This window comes from Myodes glareolus, chromosome 5 (assembly GCF_982192425.1).
Source record: "Myodes glareolus chromosome 5, mMyoGla1.1, whole genome shotgun sequence".
NCBI classification, from domain to species: Eukaryota; Metazoa; Chordata; class Mammalia; order Rodentia; family Cricetidae; genus Myodes; species Myodes glareolus.
In genome coordinates, this window is record NC_142030.1 from 41,642,066 (window position 1) to 41,666,636 (window position 24,571).

The 24,571-nt window shown below is 47.6% G+C and overlaps 1 protein-coding gene across 6 annotated transcripts; it reads right to left on the bottom strand.

Moving 5' to 3' along the window:
* Nucleotides 1-1,900: 1,900 nt before the first annotated feature.
* Prxl2a (peroxiredoxin like 2A) lies at nucleotides 1,901-22,369 on the bottom strand. 6 transcript variants are annotated; one of them, XM_085687878.2, is made up of 7 exons: nucleotides 22,216-22,351; nucleotides 16,661-16,910; nucleotides 11,864-12,026; nucleotides 10,036-10,127; nucleotides 6,639-6,779; nucleotides 5,604-5,768; nucleotides 1,901-2,721 (listed from the first exon to the last, which is right to left on the bottom strand). In XM_085687878.2, the coding sequence occupies exons 2-7, from the start codon at nucleotides 16,661-16,663 to the stop codon at nucleotides 2,608-2,610; spliced, it is 678 nt and encodes a 225-aa protein (XP_085544004.1). In that variant the 5' UTR covers nucleotides 16,664-16,910; nucleotides 22,216-22,351; the 3' UTR covers nucleotides 1,901-2,607. The 6 variants fall into 6 exon arrangements, with proteins under 6 accessions (XP_085544004.1, XP_048277030.1, XP_048277028.1 ...); XM_048421073.3 differs by having other exon boundaries at nucleotides 11,864-12,043; nucleotides 22,216-22,346; XM_048421071.3 differs by lacking the exon at nucleotides 22,216-22,351 and adding an exon at nucleotides 20,377-20,492 and having other exon boundaries at nucleotides 11,864-12,043.
* Nucleotides 22,370-24,571: the final 2,202 nt, after the last annotated feature.

A 24,571-nucleotide genomic window follows, 5' to 3' on the forward strand; every position in this document is an offset into this window, starting at 1 on the left:
GTCCTATAAGGAGAAGGAAATAGACCTCTACTGCCTAAGCATCTAGCTTCACGTCTCTCTCTCAACGAGATGCTCCAGTGGAGTGCTGGCATCCTACTCGCCAGTGCCTCCGGGATTCTTCATAAATACTTCCGAATGATAAGTGCAATTTTCACACCCTCTTTACCAGCGTGGAGGATGCAGCTTTGCTTAAAGGCACAAACAAGGACTAGGGCCCTCTCCACTCATCCTCGGGTGGTTTTCACAAGGCCACACTAACTGGAGAGAGGACTGTGTGGAAACTGAGGACCAAGAGCACACAGCTGGTGGATGTGTGCATTACTGTGTGTGTGTAGAGGCTAAAGGTGGAGGCTAGGTGCCTTCCTCTACCACTCTCCACTTTCCTTCCTTCCTTCCTTCTTTCCTTCCTTCCTTCCTTCCTTCCTTCCTTCCTTCCTTCCTTCCTTCCTTTCTTCTTTTTCTTTCTGCTGCTGTTTTGTTTTTGTTTGTTTTTTGAGACAGGGTTTCTCTGTGTAACAGCTCTGACTGTCCTGGAACTCACTTTGTAGACCAGGAGGGCCTCGAACTCACAGAGATCTGCCTGTCTCCCAAGTGCTGGGAATAAAGGCATGCACCACCACCCCCAGCTTTCACCTTATTTTTCAAGCAGGTCTCCCAAAACTCATCGAAGGCAGAGCTCACCTACTGGGTAGACTGGCTGGCCAAGAGCCTTCCCCTCCCTCCCCCTCCCCTACTCCAGCCCTCCAGGTTCCACCTTTCATTAATTTATGGGCAGTCACTGCCACACCCAGCTTTTCTCATGAGTGCTGGGAATCTAGATCCTTAGGCAAGCACAACAAACATTCTGCCCACGAGCCGTCTTCCTTTTGCTTTTGGGTGCAAGAGAGAACTGTTTTTGAGCCCTCCGGTGTCTTTGGGGCCTCCAAAGAACTTATTTACTTATCTTATCAAGTACCAGAGGCCCAGGAAATACAGCTTCTGGGAAAGAAGTCATATCAACCCCATGCAAGGACTGGAAAGATGTCGCCTCAGACTTCAGAATCCTGAACAGCACGGGCTGTGCACACTCCATGTAGCCATCTCCACCAAAGTCAGACCCCTGTTTGATCTTGGTCCTATGCCGTCCCCCTCATTCAGTCTGCACACGCAATCCCACCTTGTCTCCTTCCCTTGACTGCTGGCCTGACTGCTCCCCTATTTTCCTAGAAGGCAAATTCTAGCCTGGTCCTCCTCTGACTCCCACACCCACCTCTCTGCCACTGGACCACTTGGTGTCTTAGTGGAGGAAGGCAGGAAGGCTCTCCTTGGGGCTTTGCTGAACTTATACTTCTTTTGGTTTGTTTGCTTCAAGACAGGGTTTCTCTATGTAGCCCTGGTTGTCCTGGGACAATCTGTAGACTAGGCTGTCCTTGAAATCACAGAGATCTGTCTGCCTTTACCTCTGAGTGCCGGGATTAAAGGCAAATGCCACTACTGCCGGGCTCCGACCTTATACTTCTGAGACAAAAGTCAAACACAGCAAATGGGTGGAGTTACACTTCATCTTCAGGATGTCCTTCTTTTTCTGGTTTACCAGATTAGGCCATAAGAACAATATGAAGGGAGTTGTCAAATTTCACTGCTGAGCTCATTCCTCCCGAGAAGACAGCATAACTACTAGCAAGCATGGTGGGATGCATCTTTCCGACCATTTTCAACCCCATTAGGTCACGGCTATGTGAGCTGCCCTTCCTTACTCTCTCCCAGGAGAATACTGAGTTTTCACTGTTAGCCAACAATATGGTGATACTTTTTTTTGTTACTCATCAATGAAAAATCTTGTGACTTGATAGCTGTGGTGGCTTGTGTCTGTAAGACCAGAACATGAAGCTGAAGCAAGAGGAACAAGGAAAAGGAAAACTTGTGTATAGAGGAGATTTCTGATGCAAGCTTTATTAGAGCCAAGGGTGACAGTGGACAGTTTGTCCACTGAAACAAATTTCTGAGTTCAGAAGAGAAGATCACAGAAACTTCCCTTTGTAATTTACCTTTATCAAACTATCCAGGAACACAACAATTGCTGTATGTGGTCCATTGGCATTACATAGCAAGCTGTTAACAGAAAACACACCAAACCAAAAGCCTTATATTCTCTAATTGTCAAGTTAATCACCAACTTTTCTTAGGTGTGTGTGTGTGTGTGTGTGTGTGTGTGTGTGTATCCAATCCAAGTGCCTTGTGCGTGTTAGGTAAATGTTCTACCATTGAGCTGTTTCTTAGCCCCACTTTTCTTAGATTTCAGATTTTTTCTTATATATGATAATAAAATTCACTTCAAATACTAGCAATCAGGCTATATCATTTGAAAGGAGGTGGAACAGTCAACTGTAAGTCTTGGATTTTCTAGATCTTTCCTCAAACAAACTCAGACTTATTTGCCAGATTTTAATCACTTTTCTCTGGGAATTACTCTGGGCCTACACAGAAGACGATACTAATATATCACCAATCCCTAGTGAATATGGTACAGCAGTTCCTAGCTCTTGGAAGCACAGCTCATTCAGTGAAGAATGTGTGAAGAATTCAGTGTGAAGGCCCTGTTCTCCCCCAGTCAGCTGCTGTACATGATCAGCTTTTCCCCGAGGCTGGAGTCTGTGGCTTGATCTTCTTTACAGCTTCCAGAACAGAGAGTGGGTTCACTTTGTCTCCAAATTCTTTTTCTCGGTGCTCAAGAAGGACGCCCTACAGCAGAAACGGGAAGGGATGTCAGTTTTCAATCATGACACGGACTCTGAACTTCAGCTGTCCATCAAGTCCTGTGATTGGGCAGCCGAGCCCAGTGCTTAAGGAAACCCACACCTGCCCTTGAGGAGGCCAGGCTTCTGAGGAAGGGACTGAGGGATCTACACCCCAGTATTTGGGACACATGAAGCCAGGGTGTGTAAGACTTCCTGGATGGCAGGCAGATAAAAGTGTATCACACTGGGAGAGAAGAGAATGAAAACAGAAAAATCCTACAAAGGAGAGCTCAGAGTCTTTGATGGGTGCTAAATGACCACCTGCGATGGCAGACTCCACTCCTTCCTTTAATCCTCTGAAACTGGGGTCACAGCTGGGTGGTGGTGGCGCACACCTTTAACCCCAGCACTCGAAAGGCAGAGGCAGGCAGATCTCTGTGAGTTAGAGGCCACCCTGCTCTACAGAATGAGTTCCAGGATAGGTAACAAAGCTATATAGAGGAACCCTGTCCCGAAAAACAAAAACAAAACAAAACAACCACAAAAAAAAGAAAAGAAAAGAAATCAAACTGGGGTCACACTTCCAATACTGTGAAGCAAACACAATAACACATAGGACATAGGACATCCCAGTTTCTCTGAAGTAGGAAAATGATATCAGGAATTCTCAGAGTTCTCTAACTAACTGTATCTGGACACTAGCCTTAAATTTAAAATGATCTGTAAGGTGTTCTATCATTATAAAAACAATAACAACAAAAACAAAGCAAAAAGAAAAAAAGAAGTTGGGTCCAGAAGAAGGCTTGTCCAGTAGAGGCACTTGCAATATGCAGTTTAGTCCCCAGATCTTGTAAAGGGAGGTGAGAACTGACTCCTGAGAGTTGTCCTTTGACCTCCACATATGCACCATGTTCACACACACAGACACAAACAAACAAATAAACAATAATTAAAACCCCATCATGCTGAGTTGACTATTGGGAAGTGAATGAGGAAATTGCAATTACTTGCTCAATAAGCCAAATGCAGGCAGTGAAAATTCGGGGAAGAATATATAATGGCGCGGGAAGCAAACCCACTGCCATCAGTTCTGTCCCCGTGGGTTGTTTTCAGCAGCTGACAGGAAGGCTCCACCTACCTTCCACTGTTTAATTCTTTTTAGAATCTCTGCCTGATATATGCATTTCTTTGAAGTAGGAATCACAAATCATTATTTAAAAATATCCATACCTAGAGGCACTTGGCATAACAGGGAGGCAGCAGCCACCTCCACTAAGAACCCAGGTGAGCCCTGCTGCCCGCCATCCTGGTTCACCCTCCACCTTTCCAGAAACTCTACGGAGAACCAACACCCCACCTAAGGACACCAGGAATGTGCGAGCCCAGCTATGAGTACCAAGTGAGTCATCACCAGGCAAGAAAAGGCTAGCAGCTGTGCCAAACCCTGCCCTAGAGGCCACCACAGGAGGCAGAGGGAGGACAATGAAACCCCACAGGGCCCAGAGTGGGCAGGGAGGGCATCGTGGAAGGTCATGTGGGCCAGGTCACTGAGGACCACAGCTGAGGACAATTGTAGACCTTCTGTAGGCGGTAACCTTCTGTGCTGCTTTACCAGCCATGCCTCTGGCTGACTCGTTTGCTATCTCTAGGCCAACTTCCTTACACGGAGATGGAAATGAGAAAAGCTAACATCCCAGACTGGTCATACGGAAGACACGACAGGCAGGTGCTTTGCAGCCGTTGTCATTAAGACAGTTGGTATGTTTACTAGAAATCAACAGACAGAACTAGGCCAAATTATACACTATTTAATACTAAATTCTAACACGAGTAAGTAAGAACAATTACCAATGCCATTTTTAAAAGATTAGAAATAAAGATTAACACTCAAAGATTTCGGTTCTCATTCTTATTTCTCTTATATTGTGAGGTCCAACAATGCAGACTAAGGCTCCTTTTCTACAGAAACAAAACACTAAAGATCCAACAACTCCATACACATGTGCATGTCATAACCAGGTCTTCCTTCTATGACCCATGCCTGTTATATGTGCACTGGAAGCCCCAAGACCCAATGTGGAGTGTCCACCTGCCTCCCAGGCCTTCAGGGTCCTCATCTCTCTTTTCCCTACTCTTCCTCAGGGTCCGCACATTGATTCTGGGTCCTCACTACCAGGACTCCTAACACCCTATCCATAGAGGAATAGGTTTTCTCTTTAGGCACAGCCCTGGCGCTAAGATCTCCACAGGAAAAGCGTGGTGGTCTCTCTCACACCTCCTTGCCACCCTCTCTCATCAGGTTGCTTTTTTTGGTTGTTGTTTTTCAAGACAGGGTTTTTCTGTAGCTTTGGAGCCTGTCCTGGCCCTAGCTCTGTAGACCAGACTGGCCTCGAACTCACAGAGAACTGCCTGCCTCCCAAGTGCTGGGATTAAAGGCATGTGCTGCCACCGCTCAGCCAGACAGCTTTTATTTATTCCTTCTCCTCTTTGCTTTTCTCTTTATTCATCCTGGATGGTTTGGGAATATCCCAACTGAGTATATTCACAAATAGAACAAAAGCGAGATATCTGGCTGAGAATAGAAACACAACTTGAAATGAGGAAACCTGGGCTCAGAGCCCTGCAGTGCCACGCTGGACCAAGCACATTGGTATAGCTGCTTACTTCCTCTCAGTCAAGTCGCCATCTGCAGTGTGAGCAGTGTGACTGTCTCCTAGCATGACTGGAAAGTGTAGGAGAGGTCAGCATACGGTAGACGTGTGACCAACTGTGACAACTGCTAGGAGAAAGGATGGGAAACTCTAGACATGGAGACCCCACATCCAATGCCAGCCCCCCTCTGGGGCTGGCCTCAGTTCCACAGGTCTTCCGAAACACAGATCATACCTGTTTTCCAGGTCCTATCACAAAAACCCCTCCGAGGATGAAGCCTTCGCCTTCTAGGTTTCCAGAGAAACCTCCAATCCAGGCCCGGAAGGAGTTGTACCACACACCCAAACGGATGAGGCCCATGAACATCATCTTCCTCCTCTCTGGACCGTAGAATTTTTTCTAGGGAGCAAGAAGATCCTGTGTGAGCAGTCTGTATGTCTTTCATCCCCAGGAAGGATGCCAAAGCCCCAGAGCCGGCAACTATATGCTCTTTCTCCAGCCTAACACATCACTCCACTTGGGGACATACTAAACAGCCTAGGGAAATAAAAATTGGTCAGCTCTGACTTAAGGAAAAAAGGAAAAAAAAGAAAGAAGAAAGAAAAAAAAGAAAAAAAAACAACAAAAACTTTATGCTATTTTTGTGATGCAGGGATAGAACCCAGGGCCTTGTATTTGTCAGTGAAGCACTATACCACTGAGATCAACTTTAGGTCTCAAGGTAGCTCCAAGCTAGGGAAACAACTCTGCCCCCACTGTCTCCTTACAACACTGTGCAAGAGAAGAGAAGGGAGGCACAACTGCATAAATTAAGGGGCAGGGGCTCATACCAAGGGGCTGGAGTTTGCTGCTATTTCCACCTTCCTGGGTCAATTAAAAAGAAAGGCTTTAGAAATAACAGCGAACAACCTTCCTGACTCTGCCTGTGCTGTGCTCAGAGAGCAGGGGGACCCTGCCAGTTGAGACAAACAGAAGGGGAAGGCCCTCCTCCAGTCCCAGGCCAGTGACATCTCCCAGATAAGTACCATACCTCCAAGCCTAGGGCCCACAAGCCCGTAACACACTCTGTCTTTCTGAATTTTATTTCTAACTGGGTTTATACATGCATTTGTGTGTGAGTGTGTGCAGTGCTCACAGAGGCCAGAAGAGGGCACTGGACCCCCTGGAGCTGGCGTTGCAGGCTGTGGTGCTGGAAACGGAATGAGGGGCCTTTGGAAGAACAGGAAGGACTCTACACACTGAGGTTTCTCTCCAGCCACACACACTCACCTTTTCATCCAGGAAGATTTCCCCTTTGAAGTAAGGCTGGAAATCCGTCACTTCTGCCTTAACCTGCTCCTTCACCACCGCATAGAGAGGGACACCTAGTTCATCCAACTTGGGCTTCAGGGAGGACAGGTCTGCTGCCTCCTATAGAAGACAGCAAAGTTCAGGGACATGAGCACTTGGAGCTGTGCTGTTCAAACAAACAAAAAACAAACCACGATCCAGGGAAAGGATGACACTGAGCAGAGGAAGAAAGATGACAAAAATCCCAGAGACAAGTCAGGCCTTGTAGCCCAGCATGTGTTAGACACCAGGTCTCAGGACAGGGTTTCAGGTGGACTCCCAGCCTAGGCTTCTTATCTTCCCAAAGTGGGAAAGTAAAATGTGCCCAGGGAGTTTCTGGAACAGTGGCTGTCCCAAACATGCCCTTTATGCTCAGCCAAGACAAGTTTTCTTACCTTGTATACTAGCTCAAGGACCCATCAGACATATGTGTGAAGGCCATGTGACTGTGGCCTCCAGGCTTCAATGCAAGGCAAGCCCCCCATTTCCTCCTAAATAATTCCTTCTCTTTCCAGCTCTAATGTAAACTACTGGAAAGGTATCCTTGTTCTAGACAGGTCTCCTGGACCTGTCTCTACTTCTCAAGCATGTTCTCTGCCTTCTGTTTGTATGTGTGTGTGAATATGTGGTTTTTTATTTGTGCTAAGCCTTCATGTCATGATCATGCACTACCACTTGGATTCCTAACTATGTCTCACTGTTAGACACTCTGTCTTTTGTTTCATAGTGTCTAGAACATGCCTGGATGTTCAAATGTCCTGAATGTATGGCAGGAAGAGCTGAAGATGGACAATGGGAAGATGTGGCAGAGTTGAGTTGGTACACACATCTTTGACCCTCATGAACCATGTGCTGGAAGAATAAACAATACTGCATAAATTATGGAAAAGCTTCAACCTGAAGAACCACTTCATTTTTCACAAAAGATGCTGTAATTAAAGAATCATCAGGAAGTTCTTTTAAATGTAGCTCAGCCACCTCTGATACAAATACAATGTAACATGAAAGCAACTATGTATCCTAGAATAAGAAAAAAAGAAAGAAATGAAAGCATAGCTAGACAAAACAGGATTGATAAAAACATAATTTCATCAGGAACTCTACTGAGTAGCAAATTTTGACTGGAGCAGAAAAGAGGGGCTGTTGTTTCTGATATGGTTGAAGACCACCAGTTGGAAATGAGGTTCGCTGCTTTTCCTAGCTATTTCCTCTGCGTATGTCATCATCTAAAGCCCTTGAGAGGAAACAGAGTCCTGTAACTCCTGCCCATGTGTCTGTTGAGTCACTCGTTTCTATTCACCCAACATTCTGGACACTGGAAGTTTCCACTGAATGCTTTTCCAGGGCACAGAGCAGAACACAGGAAAACTGGCTGCAGTGACCAAGAGCTGCGGCTCCTGGGACCCCCTCGATGTCACTGCTTCAACAGATCATGTCAGAACAGCTTCTCTGCTGGTGTCTGGAGGCATCTCAGATTGGGAATCAAGAGCCCTGAGTTTATCCTACACTTCCAAGATGAAAGAAAATAATGAACCTTTAAAGATGGCCAGCTCTGAATGCCTGTGACCTGTCACATGGCCAGAAGGAACTGGGAACCTATCACCTGGCCTTAAAGGAGGGAGGTCCTATGCTAACTGGATGGGGCCAAGGCCATCACTGGGGTCTTAGATGGAGGAGGGAAAGAAAGTTGGTATTTAGGGATGTGATGCGACAAAGGGTAAGCAGCTGTTGCTGACACAACAACAGTGTTAGAAACACAGGGAGAAATCACAAGCGAAGAAAAGTGGTGTGCTCTGGAAGGGTAGGAAAGAAAGGAAATGGACTTCCCACTGCAGCTTCTAGGGGAATGCAACCAGATTCCTTCTGGGAATTCTGACCTCCAGTCTGTAAGCTAACTGCTGTGAAAGCCACCAAATGTGTGGCATTTTGCTACAGCAGCAATAAGTGAACACACAATAAGCAGGCAGCTTGGCTTTGTGACAACCTCTGTACCACGATCCTCTGTAGAATGAGAATGGTGACAACAGGTTGCATTGCTAAGATGCTCTTGAGAAGCCCTGCACAGGCTGGGGGACGTGGCTCAGTTGGTAGAGTGCTTGTCTAGCATGCACGAAGCCCTGGATTCAATCCCCAGCATCACAGAAAATTGGACATGGTGGTACATGTCTGAAATCCCAGCACTCGGGAGGTGGAGATGGGAAGACCAGAAATTCACGGGCTACCTAGCAAGTGGAGTCAGTCTGGGCCACATGAGAACCTGTCTTTTAAAAAACTGGAAAAGAGGGGCCTTGCAGGTAAGGAGCTGCAAAGGCTGTGTACTCAGCAACATCTGTGGATTCTGTATCACACATACACAACAGAAAGGAATCTCACAGTGGTGGGCCAGGCTTCCAGAGAAACGAGAGTGATGACCCTGACAGGGACAAAGGGGCTATGTGAGGAGCCAAGTGGTTTCAAGGGCAAGAGAACCCCAGTACATTTTCTCCTAGTTAAAGCAGTTATCAAAGAAATTGGGGCTTGTTGTGCCACCTAGGCAGGCCACCAAAGCTACCCTGGCCCTCTTTTTACTCATTCATAGACTGACAAGGCCAGGCTTGGGCCACTGCAAAATCCCTTCTTGCACTAGCGTTTTGTGCCTCAATTATTGTAGCTTCTGGTATGTGTTCTCCATTACTGGGATGGCTTCCATTTGACTGGGCAACCTGGAACCACCGTGTAAGGGAGCCTGAACCTTACTCAAGCCTACAGGCCAAAGGCATCCACACTAATGGTATGACGGAAATCCTGCTCAATTTCCTCTGTGTGAGAGCACAGAGGGAAGAGCTGTCATGATCTCCAGTGGAAACGGACTCCAGTGGGTCCCAAGAAGAGGTTCACATACAGAAATGCCCTACAGTGCCCCCTTGAGGAGGTCCCTGCATACTGCAGCATCTTTGCAGCAGCTGATGGCTGACCTTGAGGGTTCCTCAGCTCTCCAGACCATTATTTTGACAAGTGTGCATCTATGCTGATCAATAGGAACTCAAAATTTGCACCTGTTGCTGTCTTGGATCTAATGAAAAGGCAGGGCAGGGCATGGCTGCTACCATACTGGGCAAAACGTCTGAAGGACAAAGAAAGCAAGCAGATTTGTTACTAACCCCACCAGGATATACAGAGTTTTTAGGGGGAAAAAACCAACAGAGCAAATGTCAAAACAAATGCATAGAGCAAATAACAGAAGCATCCAGAATCGACAGAAGGCTCAGAAGCACACATAAGCTTGGTCTTGGCTGGAAATACTCCAGACCCCACTGTCAGAATGCTTCCCTTCCAAGAGATCCTCAAAGGCACTCACCGCTCGACAGAGGAAACAGCCAGGCCTCCGCACAGCCATAATTACAGCCCCATTCTTCTCCCATAGCTCCTTTGCTTTGAATGTCCTTGATTCTGAAGGAAAAGAAGGAGAGTTACTATCTCCTCCTAGGCCTGCCTAGAAGGCCTAGATGCTCCTGAACTACACTGAGCCAAGCTCGCACCAGAACCCAGCCTAGAGGGGGCCAGGACGAGTACTCTACACCTGGGAGAAGAAGAAGGCAAGCACTGAAAGGAAAGACTCACCTTCCTAAAGAACACTAATAAGGCTTAAGGATCCCACCGTACACTCCTAAGGCACCTCTCCCACAAAATTCAGTGTTCAACTAGAACATCCAAATTGCACTAATTTCTAGCAAAATTGGCAAATTCCACTTGTGGCTAGTAGCATTAGACTCTGTAATAATTCTGTGGAGCCCAAACTAAGTTTTATGTTTTGATACCCCTCCCAAAAGTACTCTTAAAAGCATACTAAAAGAAATGAACAATATTTTAAAAATTGTTGTCTTTCTTTTTATAATTTTTCAAGACAGGGTTTCTCTGTGTTGACCCAGCTATCCTGGAACTCATTCTATACACCAGGCTGGCCTCAAACTTCGAGATCAGCCTGCCTCTGCCTCCTAAGTGCTGCGAACAAAAGTGTGAGCCATGATCACCCAGCAAAATCAACATTTTTAAAATTTAAATTAGTCTAAACATGTTAACTCCAATGCTTGCACTACTGTAAACAGAATAAAGTAGAAGATACCCAACAAGGAGATGCTTGGGGGGGGGGTTAGTGAGGACTCATTATGGGTGAGTCTTAATTGTTCTAGTATTCTCCAGAGGTACCCAAGCACCTGTGGGATGCAGTGTGAACAAAAACAGGAGGAGGGAGGCTGCAGTCATGTGAGGTTTTAAAGAGTGAACAAAACTTGCAGGTGTCTCTCTGTCCTGTCTTAAGGTTACCTACGTCAGAACCTCCACACTCCTGCCTCCCGAGGCCAGTTCCCTCACTGACAGAGAATCATGATGGTTTCTCTCTGGGGGTACTAAACAGAGGCCCACCCAACAGTGAGCCCTCATGTGTACCAAAAAATTCCTGCCACAGCTGGACACAACTGAAGCCCACTGAGCCTTAGCTCTGTGTGGAATGCATCTGGCAGGGCTTGAGCTGGCGTGGCGGAGTGAGGCTCACAGCTCTTGCCATGAATTCCAGGTGGGCCCCTGAGGACAAGTACAGAGGGCCCTGTCTGCAGCTTCATCACAGGCAGGATAACCACGAAGTACCAGTGGCTCCCCAGATCCCGCACTTACAATGTGCAAATCCTTACTACGCAGCAGCAGGCCCAGCGTCAAGCATCAGGAGCACAGAACTGGATAAGCAGTGTTTCTTGAGCTCATTCAACTCAGACAACCCTATTTATTTTATTTTATCCTTTATGACATTATCAGAAGACTTGGAATTCCTCAGAATACTCTCTGGCTTATTAAGTGATGGTAAAATATTACTAAATATTATGGAGTAATTTATCATCGCAGTTAAGGCAACAGTAATAGAGAGTGAAAAATAACTTTGATAAGAAAAAGATAAATTAGACAATAATATCCAGGTTACATTTATGCGACTATATGTAAGCATGGAAAGGAATACAGCAAAGTAAAAATGACTGCGTTAGGGTGGTATAACTATTGATAATTTAAAAACTGTTATTAGATTTTCCTCTAATATTGCTTTAAGAAGAAGGAACAATTTTAGGAAAGAAACTAAAGAGGTTAAACATGCATCCCAGCACCCTGGAAAAGTACCGAGGCTGGCAGTCACTCCTTACCCTTTCCCAGCGTTTTCAGGTCTATGTCTTCCAGATATTCCAGCTCTGCTTTCCGGGGCTTGGACAGAAACACATCCGTGTTGGCCAGGAGTAGTGCCAGTCCAGCGGCCCCCAGGGCTCCGGCACCAATGGACCACATGCCCATGGTGAAGAAACTTGCGTCCTGGAGGAAAGACATGTCTGGAGATTGAGAAGAAGGAAGATGTTACTGCTCCCACAGGACAGCTGGAATCTGACCTCCTGCCCAACACTCCAGTGGGCAACAAGCCAGGGGCCCAGCGGAGGAGGGCCTGAAGCAGGGAAACACGAGACTGGTCAGAACTGCTCAGCCGCTTGTCTCAGCCCCGTTGTAAGAGCGTGGGAAAACCACAGACACCTGCAGGTTTGTGCCCCAAGAAGCTCACTCAGGCGTCACGAGTAATTAGAGAAATGACAGCCTTCTAGGAGCCTCTCTGCACCTCTGCCGCACTGAGCCTGTCCCATAGTCTTCTCCTCACCAAGCCTCATTCTCTTTCTCGGCCCGGGTAGTAAGTGATGCAGCTGTCACCCCTCTGGGTAGGGACAGCTTTCTCAGCTGCGATCAGAGGATTCCTGTTTTGTTACCCCGTCTTCCTCTTGAGTTTAAGAATCTCCCAGGAACAAGGGCAACATTCTACTCATCAAAGCCCCAGCCACTGCCCAGCAGGGCCTCACTCAGGGTAGACAGATAATATCAGCCAATTTCTCCCAGCTGAGAATAGCTTTCTCACTCATTATAGAAATGAAACAGGCTTCCATTAAAAACAAAACAAAAACCAGTTTCAACTGCACCAGTGCATAAAAACCACAGCAGACGGGAAAGTCAATACTCCCCGAAGCCTACCAGCTAGAGATGGCCACTGTTAAAAACACGGGTATCTAAGAGGGCACCCTTCCCACAGCCCTGCCCCCAAGCACACGCACGAGACCATAACTGCAGTGATATTTGCTGAATGAATGGGAGAGCAGGGAGTAGGGTCTGTGTCACCTTAGAAGGAGCAAAATTCTTCAGAGAAGGCTGAATCAAAGGTGTCTGCATAGAGAAGGGGACCCTACGGAATCTAGCCTTTATTCCCAGCTGGGGCCTAGTAAGGCTCTCTGCAGCGGGGTATCCTTTTGTCTCTGGGTGGCAAATCCAGAATCATCCCTGTTGTGGAATATTTGTACACTGTGTGAAGATAAATTGCTGTGATTGGTTTAATAAAGAGCTGAACGGCCAATAGCCATTAGGGCAGAAGGTACAGGCGGGACTTCTGGGCAGAGAGAGAGGAAGTAGCTGATGATCAAGGCACAGAGGAGCCGCCAAGGAGACGTGGAGGGAGTCGGACATACAGAATAAAAGAAAGCTAAAAAGCCACATGATAAAATATAGATTAATAAAAGTAGGTCAAATTTAAGTTACAAGAGCTAGTGGGACAAGCCTAAACTAAGGCCAAGCTTTCATAATTAATAGTAAGTCTCCATGTTGTTACTCATGAGCTGGCAGCCCAAAGAAAAATCAGACTACACATCCCATCCCGAAACAGCAGGACTCCATTCAGCCTGCCTTCTCCTGACAGGGGCTACTCCCTGTAGCCCCAGTGTTTCTGCTGGCTCTCATACCACCCTAAGTTCTCACTTATCCCGATACTTCCCCACATTCTTCTCCCAGCTTGACTCTCTGTATGCTTGGATGACTGGGGACAGGACAGGGACAGTAATCACCCTCAAACACTTATTCTACCCTGCAAATTTTGACCTGGAAATTTCTCAAAGACCAAGTGAAGGTTGGGAAATCCACATCTCAGCAATGAGAAGGGTCTTTAAGGAGGGCAGAACTGAGCCATGGTGGTGACTTTGGGAAGGAAAGGGTAGACCAGGCCAGTACTGAAGCCAGCTTCAAAAGTTCAAATTTGAGTTATGAAATAAAAGAGAGGCCAGGTCTAGTGGCACAGGCCTGTATCTCAGCTCTTCAGCAGGATGAGACAGGAGGATACTATCAAGGTCATGGTCATCCTGGGAAATTTATTGAGTCGCTGTCTCAAAGTAAAAAGAGGATGGGACTAGCTCTTGGTAAAAAAACTTGTCTAGCACGAACAAGGTCCTAGGCTTAATCCTCAGTACCATTAAAATTAAATCAACCAACTAATTAATTAAAAGATAAATCCAGGTAAGGGATGGCCAAATAAATATGACCTTTAAGAAAAAAGAGGAATCTGGTACTGATACACTTGGAAAAAGGGAAAGCAGAGGAGGCCAGTGTGGGTGTTTGAAGGAGTGGTGGCTGGCACTGTATCGCTGATGCAAGAAGGGATTTCAAGTGGGAGGGAAGGCTTCCTTAGAACCACATGAAGTGTGGTCTATGGTCAATAGCTCACCACAGACAAGTGCTGAAATGAATTCAATGCAGTTGAGTGATGAACATGACTTATGTACAATCAAGCTCTTGGGCGAAGCCGGAAAGAATGCTCCACAGGCTTGCTTCCAATATTTCTTTGGCAAAGTTACACATTACTGGATTATAGCTCGCAGAATAATTAGGAGGGAATCACAGCTCCCAGACACCTGCTATAAACAGGAGCATCCACACAGCCTGGAAAAATGTTGGTGCTTGGATGCCTTTTACAGCAGCTTTGGATTACAAGCCAGTGTATAGAACGCAGGAGCACATGAGCGCTGTCATCTGTGCACAGATGTGCTAAGCATTTCTGTAAGAGGAGGCACAGGCCATATCACACCTACCCTACAAATGGACTCCTGGAACCCAGCAGTACATTTGGGGAGTCCAGGGACCTCCTCTCCTAACAACACAACCCTACTGAACTCTTAGAGGCCCCCAGAGTACATTTCCCCACCATCTAATGACAAACATTTGACTTGTTTGCTCAGTGATCACATCTACGGAATTCAACTAGACTGAACACTTATTTTCATAATTTATTTAGTACCGACCTGTTGACTAAATGGCAATTTGGGAGAACTAAGTATGACACACAATCCCTATGAAGACATAGGCTCAGTTCACAGAGTAATGGGAAAGTCAGTAGAAAGGCTAGGCAGCTTGGCTGAGTAAGAACACTCAGGTTGTGGGTCACAAGGAAGAGAGCCAACCTGGGCAGCCACAGAAACAGAGGGAGCGGCTCTGGAATTGGTGTGGGACACAGTTCACAGTGTAAAAGTTTGGCTGGGCCACGAATAATTGAGCCTAGCATGGAAGACTGACTCCCAGAGGGGAGAGGAAACCTAGAAGCCGCCACCCCTACAGCACCAACCCAGCCCACCTGCTGAAAGTCGCCTAAAGCACCTGTGTTTCCACGCGACTCTCATGCCATCCTAGGATCTCATTTATTCTCAGGCCTCCCTAAGACACATTTCATTCTGTGTGCTTAGAAGAGGTCAAGGATAGGATAGGAATCAGCCACCTAATAGACTCCACTCTCCCCTGCAGGAATTGATCATACCCCAGAGACTCCCCTCTCTCCCTACCTCAACTTGGATTCAAGATGTAGGCATCAAAGCTACGCCAGGCGTGATGTTTTCTTCCCTTAGGCCCACGCCTACTGTGGTCCACTGCTCTGGGGGAGAACACCCGTGCAGGCTCTGCTTTATCAGCAGTACCCTGGGGAGGCAGACTTCTCTGTGACCAGGCTCAAGCTGCTCCCACCCTAGCTACGGCTCTTCTGCTGGTGATAAGCAGGGAGAAGCACCTAGCTTCCGGACCTTAAAGTAATTTCTCTCCCGGGCAAGCCTTGGAAGGGATACCGTGACAACCTGCTGCACAGACTTAGTCCCTGAGTAAGTTAATCCCACTCCCACAGGGAGAGATTTTCCTATCTAGATGGAGCAGACAGTGCTTTTCCATATGTGCCTCCAAGACCACTGAGCACAGAAGCAGAGAGGCCAGTCATCCCGAATTCTCTGAGCGCCACTTGACATACTTGGCTCAAGTTCATTCTCTTAACTGTCTTGTGAAGCAAAGAATATTCTTTCTGCAGGGGCCGACACTAAGGTTCCGAGTCCAGGGATTTCCCTACCGTCACAGGGCCAGCAGGTAGCAATACTGCCATCGGTAGCACACAGGAGAAGCTGCGCCAAAGCTGTTCCCTGCAGCCACACCTGGACTCTCTCCACACATTCGGGATGTAGGTCTGTGGGCCCAGGTCAAGGGCATGAACCTCCATCTCCAGGAAAATTTCAAACAGGCAGTGTATTGCCTTCAGCCATCAAATACAGTGTCACTACGTCTGGTCTAAAGGAAATTTACCATACACCAGCTGTCCCTTCTCTTTTCCCCACTCTGTCTCTTTCCTTAAGGAGGGGGCCAGCCTCTCTGTAAATGACAACTGGCAGATTGTTTACAGAAGGGCCTGCCCCACCTGACAGCTATAAGACTCAGCTCCCTAGGGTGGGGTTTATCTGATCCCCTTGTCTCCCAGAAGGTGAAGCTGGAGAAGACGGCAAACAAGCAGCAGCTGTCAGAGCTCAAGTGGCAGCTCGGGTCTGGAGAAGCTTCAGAGTCGGGAGAGGGAAGCCAGCTGGATCCCCACGCCAAAGGCTGCCATCTTCCCCAGGCCCGTCTTCCCAACTCGAAAATGCGAAAATGAAGGTGTGCCACAGCTCCTCAGAGCACAGGGACATTCGTTCTCTGATATCAACACAAACAGCTCTCTTTGGAGCTCCAACATTCTTGCTCTTCATTAACCCCACCTTGGTCCACCTGCTCGTTCAGGCTTTACCCAGCTTGGTGCCCCCCTCCCCTATATCCGTCGTTCAGCAGGCTAAACCTGGAGCTGCACTTACCATCTGCGGCGTCCACACCTCCGCTTCTGCTGACAAGAGGTTCTGGCCCACAGGGTGTGCAGGCAGGGTGAGCAGGCTCAGGGAGAGCTGGAGGTGGGGCTTTGGAGGCTTGCCTAGGCCCCTAAGCTTAGCCACTCCACAGGCACGGCTGGGCCACACAGAAACCCTAGGGCTCCTTCAGCTGCCAGTGGTTAATCTCCAGAAAACATCGAAGTGGCCGGCTGCCAAGGCCCCCTAGCCCTTCAAAAAACTGAGGAAAGATTTGAGTCACTTGCAGTCACGCGGACTGTAACATTTCCTAAGTGCCAGCAGACTCCCCTCTGCTATGGGTGCACCCTCAGTCAGTCTCCTAACACAGGCCACACGGCACACTCACAGCATCAGAGGGACAAGTTCTTTGGTCCATGGTTCTTTGTGTGGCTTGCTCTGTATCCACGTCTTAAGTCTACATCCAGGAAGTCAACTGGACTACCAAGGAGCTTTGGGATCTATCCATCACCTCTCTTTTCCCCTTTCTCTGCCATTTACAGAATCCCTACACCCTTCCTGGGTGACCTCATCTAAGGCCAGCACCTCACCCACTAGCCTGGCAATGCCTCCGACTTCCCATTCTTCTTACTGACTCAAAGTTTCCAGGTAGGACGTTTTATATGGATCTGTTGCAGTACATCCCAAACTGACCTCTGTACACTATTGATTTCTCTCCTAGGGTTCCCGACTCAATGACACAGGCATCCAGACAGCTACTCAAGCCAGGAACATAACGTTAATTTTCCTTCCTTTGGCTCTCACTGCCTACATGTTATCAGTCAGAGTTCTGTACATCTCTCATGGGCCTGTTAGTCTCCTCTGACCTCACGGCTACAGTCTAAGCCCAACCCCCCATTACTCTGAACTGCTCAGAAGCGGATGAACTTGGGCAGCCTCTACTTTGGTTCTTTACACTTCACTCTCCACGCTGTAGCCAGAGTAGTCTTTCTTATTTATTATTTTACTTATGTGTACGGGTGTTTGGCCTGCATGTATGTCTGTGTACCATGTGCAGACCTGTCTAGCGCTAGTGAGGCTAGTAGAGGGCTTCAGATCCCCTGGGACTGGAGTTTCAGATGGTTGTGAGTTGCCAGGTAGGTACTGGAACACAAACCCAGAGAGTTTGGAAGCCTAGCCAGTGCTCTTAACTCCTGAGCCGTCTCTCCAGTCCCTAGCCAGAGTGATCTTATCACTCCCTACTCTCCATTTCAGCTTCTCTTACAGTGAGCGTCTCCCCAGAACTGACAGGGTTTAACTTCAGCCCACCATTCTGGTCTCATCCCCGGCTCCTCCAGCACCCTCACCACACTACTCTGCTTGCAAGATCACACTCTTTACTGTTCATGTCATTCCTTTACCGAGAATTCCCTCGCCCTGCATACCAACTAGATGGATGCCTACCTGCTGGTAAAACCCAGCATAAACAATACATCCTGCTAAAACCCTTCCCTGAAAGCATTGCCAACTGAATGCTCTATCTGGTTACAGTGCCCACACATGTGTTAACATATGCACACCCCTGTGCACTGTGGAAAAATGGGCTTCATGTGTTGTGCTTTTGGTTATTTGTCTGACTTCCCAGTACAGAGGACACGGGGAGATCATCACTATTACACCAATAGCGCTTACCAAGGCTCTGCTACATGTAATATAGGTAATGGAAGGTACGTACAATTTATCAAATTCGTAATGAAAGGATCTGAATTTTACTTCTGAAATTTCACAGTGGAGCAAAGTTGGAGCTAGCCTGTTGCTGCCTAATTTCGCCTCTGTGTGAAAGGTAATTCTGCACACTGCTAACCTGGCTTTAGAGAAGACACTCACACTCAGGACTAATTGTGCGTCGAGTCCCAGGTCTGCTGCTCACTGGCAGGGAGAGCTGACACATCCGAGCCCGAGTATAGTCACTGAACAGATAGAAGAAACTAGAAATCCTCTGTCCCCACTCTCACAGCCAGACTCTACAACACCAATGACTACTTCTACAGGGAGAGCCTTGAGGGCACCCAGCGCTACCCAGTGCCTGCTGTGTGCACACATTCTCACTTTCTCCCGCTGGTTCAAAGAGCTGCCTCTGGGCAGGAACCGATAAAAGTCTTAACAAAACAGAGCGTCAGCACTGGGTGGGTTAACTCATGTCTGAAACGTGTAGGGACAGCAAGACAGTCTAAACATCAAGAGAACACTGCCCTGCCCAGCCTCACCCAGGGACTCTTTCCACCTCAGGAAAAGCTGGCCTGAGGCAGACCCAGGAGAATGAGGAAAGGAAAGAGAGGGAAGACACGGGAAAGAAGAGGCAGTGGTTTCCTTGCCTCGGGCTCTCAGTGAACAGACTGGAAGGATTTTCCCAGCTCATTTCTCCTCCACCATCCTCTGCTATTAAAGTTCTACTTTAGAAACCCCTTTACCGAGTAAACGAGGAGCGGACTAGCCCAAAGCCACATGGGTAAGAAGGGCATCAGTGTCAATGCTGGGGCTCAGGTCTGGGTCTCCCAACTCCCAATCCGAGCCAGCTTATCGTGCTTTGGATTCCTAAGGTTCCACACACGCAGCCACGAACCCTAAAGCTTAAAGAGTATGCCCATGCATCGGAGTCAAGTGCAGCTAGTGCTGAAACTGGATCATTGGCCTTAGGCAAGCTGAGAGCAAGACTCCTGGATGGGGCCTGGTGTTGGAGAGAACCCCAGTCTCTCCCAGGCCTAATCCCTGGCAAGCAGCTTGCAACACAATGCCAAATGTTTTCTTTAGGATCACTCTGCCCATTCTCTGCTGAGAAGCAGGTCTGCATTTTTTCCTATACACAGTAACAAGGCCATGCTATTTCTAGATGCCATCATAAATGCCAGCTTAGCAGGGTGAAAACACAGTGAGCAACAGGAGAGCCTTCACAACCACCTTCTGGAATTGGCGACCTGCAGTGAGCTGTCATTTATTTGCCAAAACCTTCAACTTTCAGCTCTGTTCACTGGGGTGAATGCCTGACTCTATCCCAGCCCTCCACTGAGACACTAGGGTTGGAACTGAGAGCAGGCACTCAGAGGAGAAAAAGATAATACTGTCAGCAACTTGGAAACTGAGGCACAGGCACAGCAAAGAGTAAGGGGTATAGCTGATTGAGAAAGTATTTTCCTCTCAGAAATGATCCCCCTCACTCCAAAGATCTGGCCTTTTCAGTCTCCTGCCTAGGCTTAGAAGACCTGCTCTCTCAAGTTGCATGCATATGAACAGGAAGATAAGGGCAAGCCTCCAAAATGCACTGGAATTGAGAAAACAAGTCCTAACTTCCAGTCTGGTCGCAAGAGGCCATTTTATCTCTCAGTGGTGGCGCATGTCTGTAATCCTAGCACTCAAGAGGCTGAAGCAGGAGGATTTCTGATGAGGTCAGAAAAGGTGAGGGAGATCATTCTGCAGGACTATCATAAGGAATGTGTGAGAAGAACAACATGAAACATGGCAGCACTCTGTAAAGGTTTCACATTGGGCTCCCCCCCCCCCGCGCTTTTTAGAAAGATGAACTCTTGATCCATAGCCCAGGATGGCCCAGTACTTGCTACCTTCCTACCTCAGCCTCCTTTGTGCTGGGGTTTTAGGCATGTACCACCCCATTGGCTTTAGCATTGTCTTATTGTCTTTATCTTTTCCAGGGTTCGGATCCATTCACTGTCCTAGTAGGGCAAAATACATACCGAACATGGAACAACCTTTCCAGCTATGTCGCTGCAAGTCTGCTTGCTAGGTGGAAGTTCTAGGTCTGGGGGAGTCCTTCTCCGCAGCACACACTCTGACTTAACTATGGGTCCCTGACACTGCCTTTTGCACTGCCTTTTGCACTGGCTGTGCCAACTGGCGGTGCCAAAGGCAAAGGGCAATACTCAGTTGCAATCTCCCTCGGCAGAGGCCACTGAGTGCAAAGGTGAGCACGGCTCCTTCTACAGTACCTTCTACAGTTCCTGCCAGACAAACCTCCGTCCAAACCAACTCTTAACATTTCAGAGGCAGACAACCAATTAGCAATTGGCTAGAGTGTTACCTTTAACCTGAGATACTAACAAAGCCTGGGCATGAGCCTTAGGATTCCAGGCCTAAGAAAACCTTCTGGTGCTACATAAACTTGGGACGATCCCAGCACTCAGAAGGCTGAAAGAGGGACATTATAAATCCAAAGACAGCTTCTGCAAAATTAAAAGGCACCCCGAACAACATAATAAGACCCTGTCTGGAAGAAGAAAAGAAAGAGGAGGGAGGAGGGAGGGAAGGAGAAAGGGAAGACAGACAGACAGACAGACAGACAGACACACACACACACAGAGAGATAGAGAGAGAGAGAGAGACAGAGAGAGAGAGAGACAGAGAGAGAGAGAGAGAGAGAGAGAGAGAGAGAGAGAGAATATGAATGTTTTGAACCCCTTCAGGAACAACACAAAGAGTCCCAAGTAAATGGCTTCCCTTATAAGGAAGGAGACCACTGGAAAGGCCAGACCAAGAACAAACACCTAGGTCCAATTCCTCCAAGTTGTACGAACCTGGACCAGGCACTGTTTTGCTTCAGTAAAACGGGAACAATTCCTGAATCACCTTCTACAGAGATGAATCAGGATTAAAGACATGGAAGATGCTATAAGCTCTTTACAAAGACTGCCAGAGATGTTTAATTCTTACTCATTTCTGGATTAGTCAACGACTACCCCAAATAAATGAAACAGACTATTTTCTTATGAGTATCTTCTCAGGAATCAGGGTGTGCAGTGTGAACCCCAATTTTGTCTCCAGGGCTGGGCTAAAGCAGGAGCATATAAGACACTATAAGCAGGTTCCATGACAACGCTTTTCAAAATAAAACCTAAGTGATTGTTTTCTATTCAAATAGATCATCGACGAGGCTCCAAGAAAAAAAAAAATGTTGAAATAAAAATAAACCCCCAAATTAAACTGCTATCTAGGTAAGAGGGCTTTGAAAACATAAGGAGGCACGGTGCCAGCAGGACTCTGGGTATGTGCCTCGGTATACCTGTCAGGGTGCACCTTAACTTTCACTGCTTTCCCTTAGGGCGTTTCCACCAACTCCTTCACTGCCTAAAAAACCCGGAGGATGGGCTGCCAAGGTGCTCTGCTCAACTCCTCTTCACCACACCCCAGCTGTACTTTGAAATTTACAACTGGGCTTTCTAAGTCAAAGGTTGGTAACCTTTGGAAGAGATGGGGAACAGGTGCCTCTGAGACTTCCTCAAAGGGCACCCAAACCGAGACAGGACAGCCACTGCCACCCCCGGGCAGCCTCCAGAACTCCTCCCGGCGACGTTGGACAAGCGTTTTCTCAGTCCTTTGCCCCAACAATTCAGACACCCAGTTGGGTACCACCAGTGCCAGTTCGGGACCGGGTCTCTTGGCCCCAAGCATGGAGTTTGTCCCAATATCTCTGCGGTGGGCGGAGGGCACCTTGGAGAGCGGCCCCAGGGGAAGGTGGAGCCGCATCCTCTATTCAACCGCACCACTCTCCGCGGTCGCGGGCCTGCCTGGATCCTCACCTGAGCCCCGAGGACCCCACCTCCGTGGACGTCACGGGCCTCACTGAGCTGTGCCAGCGGACATAGGTGTCTCCCGCCCGCCTTCTCCTCCGCTGGAGCTCAGCGTTGGGGGCCGAGGGACCCAGAGCTCCCCGCGCCTGCGCAGCACGGCCCCAACGCCGCCACGCCACTTCCACGTGACGAACATGCCCCCGCCCTGCCTGGCAGGGCCCGGGATTCAGTAGAACTGGGGTCGCCTCTGCGCGGCTCTCCTCTGCTCTCCCTTCCATATTTTTCTTCACCCCCAAACACTGATTATCAGAGTAAAGAAAAGCAGCTAAGAACTAGCTCTAAGGATAATACCAGCTCCTTTCAGCTTCTGAGCAACCCCAGAGCCGGTTTGTCTTTCACTCCTTCGTGTTTGTTTATTTAATGTGGTTCAGACTGATCTGGAATTGTTCCTTCTCCTGCCGTGGTCTCCCAGGTGCTGGGATCACAGGCGTGCACTGCCATGCCCGACCTTCACCCATTTTTCTCAGTCTTGTTGTAAGTGTTCATGCAGTTTCAGGGACAGGATTAACTGACTCATACAGAAGAGGTAAATGCAGGGGTGGAGGAGACAGAAGCAGAGAGAGGTGCCACAGCAGTTTTCAAAGAAGTGTTGAAGCAATCACATTGATAGAAATGGCCACATCTTCCACATGTGTTGGTGTGTGTCCGCGTGTGTGCAGAGCTGAGCACCCGGCCAGCAAGGGTGTCCTGATTTATCACTCTTTATCTTATTCTCACGTTTCTTCCTGTGAGAAACAAGACTCTTGCTATATACTAACAAATTCAAGAGGCTAGGAAAAGTAAGGCAGTTTTTATTTTATCCTGTGGAACTGGGTGTTATTGTAGACAAAGGCAAGAATGGCTTGCCTGCCAGTTTGGTGTCAAGCAGTGGTTTTACAGTCTTGATCATAAATATTTTTGCCCTCTTTCCCATGAGCTAGGTACTTTGGAGAGTTATAGTCTTTTCCACTTATCTAGCATAGCACTCACCCCAAATTCCCCATCCCCCTAGAACTGAAGACCCTGCCATTCTTTCCTGATATGTTGCTCAGTCAGGAGCTGTCCTAGTTAGGGTTACTGTTGCTTTGATGAAACACCGTGACCAAAAGCAAGTTGGGCAGGAAAGGGTTTATTTGGCTTACTCTTCCACATCATAGTCCATCACTGAAGGAAGTCAGGGCAAGAACGGAAACAGGGCAGGAACCTGGAGAAAGGAGTTGCTGCAGAGACCACGGAGGGGTGCAGCTTAGTGCCTTGCTTATAGCCTGATCTGATGAAGGCGTTTTCTCAATCGAGGCTCCCTTCCCCCAGTTACTCTAGCTTGTGACACCTTGTCAATTTGACACTCAAACACATTACTATTAAGCCACAACCCTTTCCTTTCTTGTTCCTCCCCAAGATTTCACATTAATATTGATATTATGTAAAATATTTTAAAAACTTAAAAAGTTCCATAATCTTACAAATTCAGATGTTTTAAAAGTTCAGTCTCTTAAAAAAAAGTCTTTCAACTGTGGGCACTATAAAAACAAGTTAAATGCTTTCTTACTTCAAGAAGGAAGAACTAGGCCACAGGCAAAATTCGAACCAAGCAACAAAGCAAAACCAAACTCCACTGTGTAAATAATTCAGTGTCCAAGGTTTGGGATCCACTCCTGATCTTCTGGGCTCATCCAAGGCCTTGGCTAGTTTCTAAGACTCCACCCTCTGCAGCCTACACAGATTGTCTCCAAGTTCAGGCCAGCTCCAACCCTATTCCTGCTGCTACTATTGGCAGTTGCCCCATGGTATTGACATCTCCAAAACTCCTGCTGCAACTGGGCTGCACTTTCACCAATAGCCTCTTCTGGGCTTTCTTCCTTGTGCCAAGTCCCAACTTCTTTGCATGATCTCTTCAATCCTGGGGCTTCCATAGCTAACTAAGGCCACAGTGGTGTGGGAGAATTGTCTGTATTCTGTCAATCATGTTTTAAATAAACGCTGATTCGCCAGACAGGAGGTGTAGGTGGGAAAACCAGACAGGAAGTGAAAATGATGCAAGGAGAGCAGGAGAATTCTTGGGAGGAGGAAGTTGATTCCTCGCACTCCTGCCCAGATCACTGAAGCAGCAGGATGTGAGCTGCCCCACTGAAAAAGGTACTGAGCCACATGGCTAAAATAGATCAGATAAATTGTAAGAGTTAGCTAATAAGTAGCCTGACCTAATGGATCAATCAGCATTATAACTTAAAGAGTCCTCTGTGTGGTTGATTTTTCTCTGGGACTATACAGCTGGGGGAACTGGGCAGGACAGAAAACCCAAATAAGCCAGCCCTTCATGTTACAC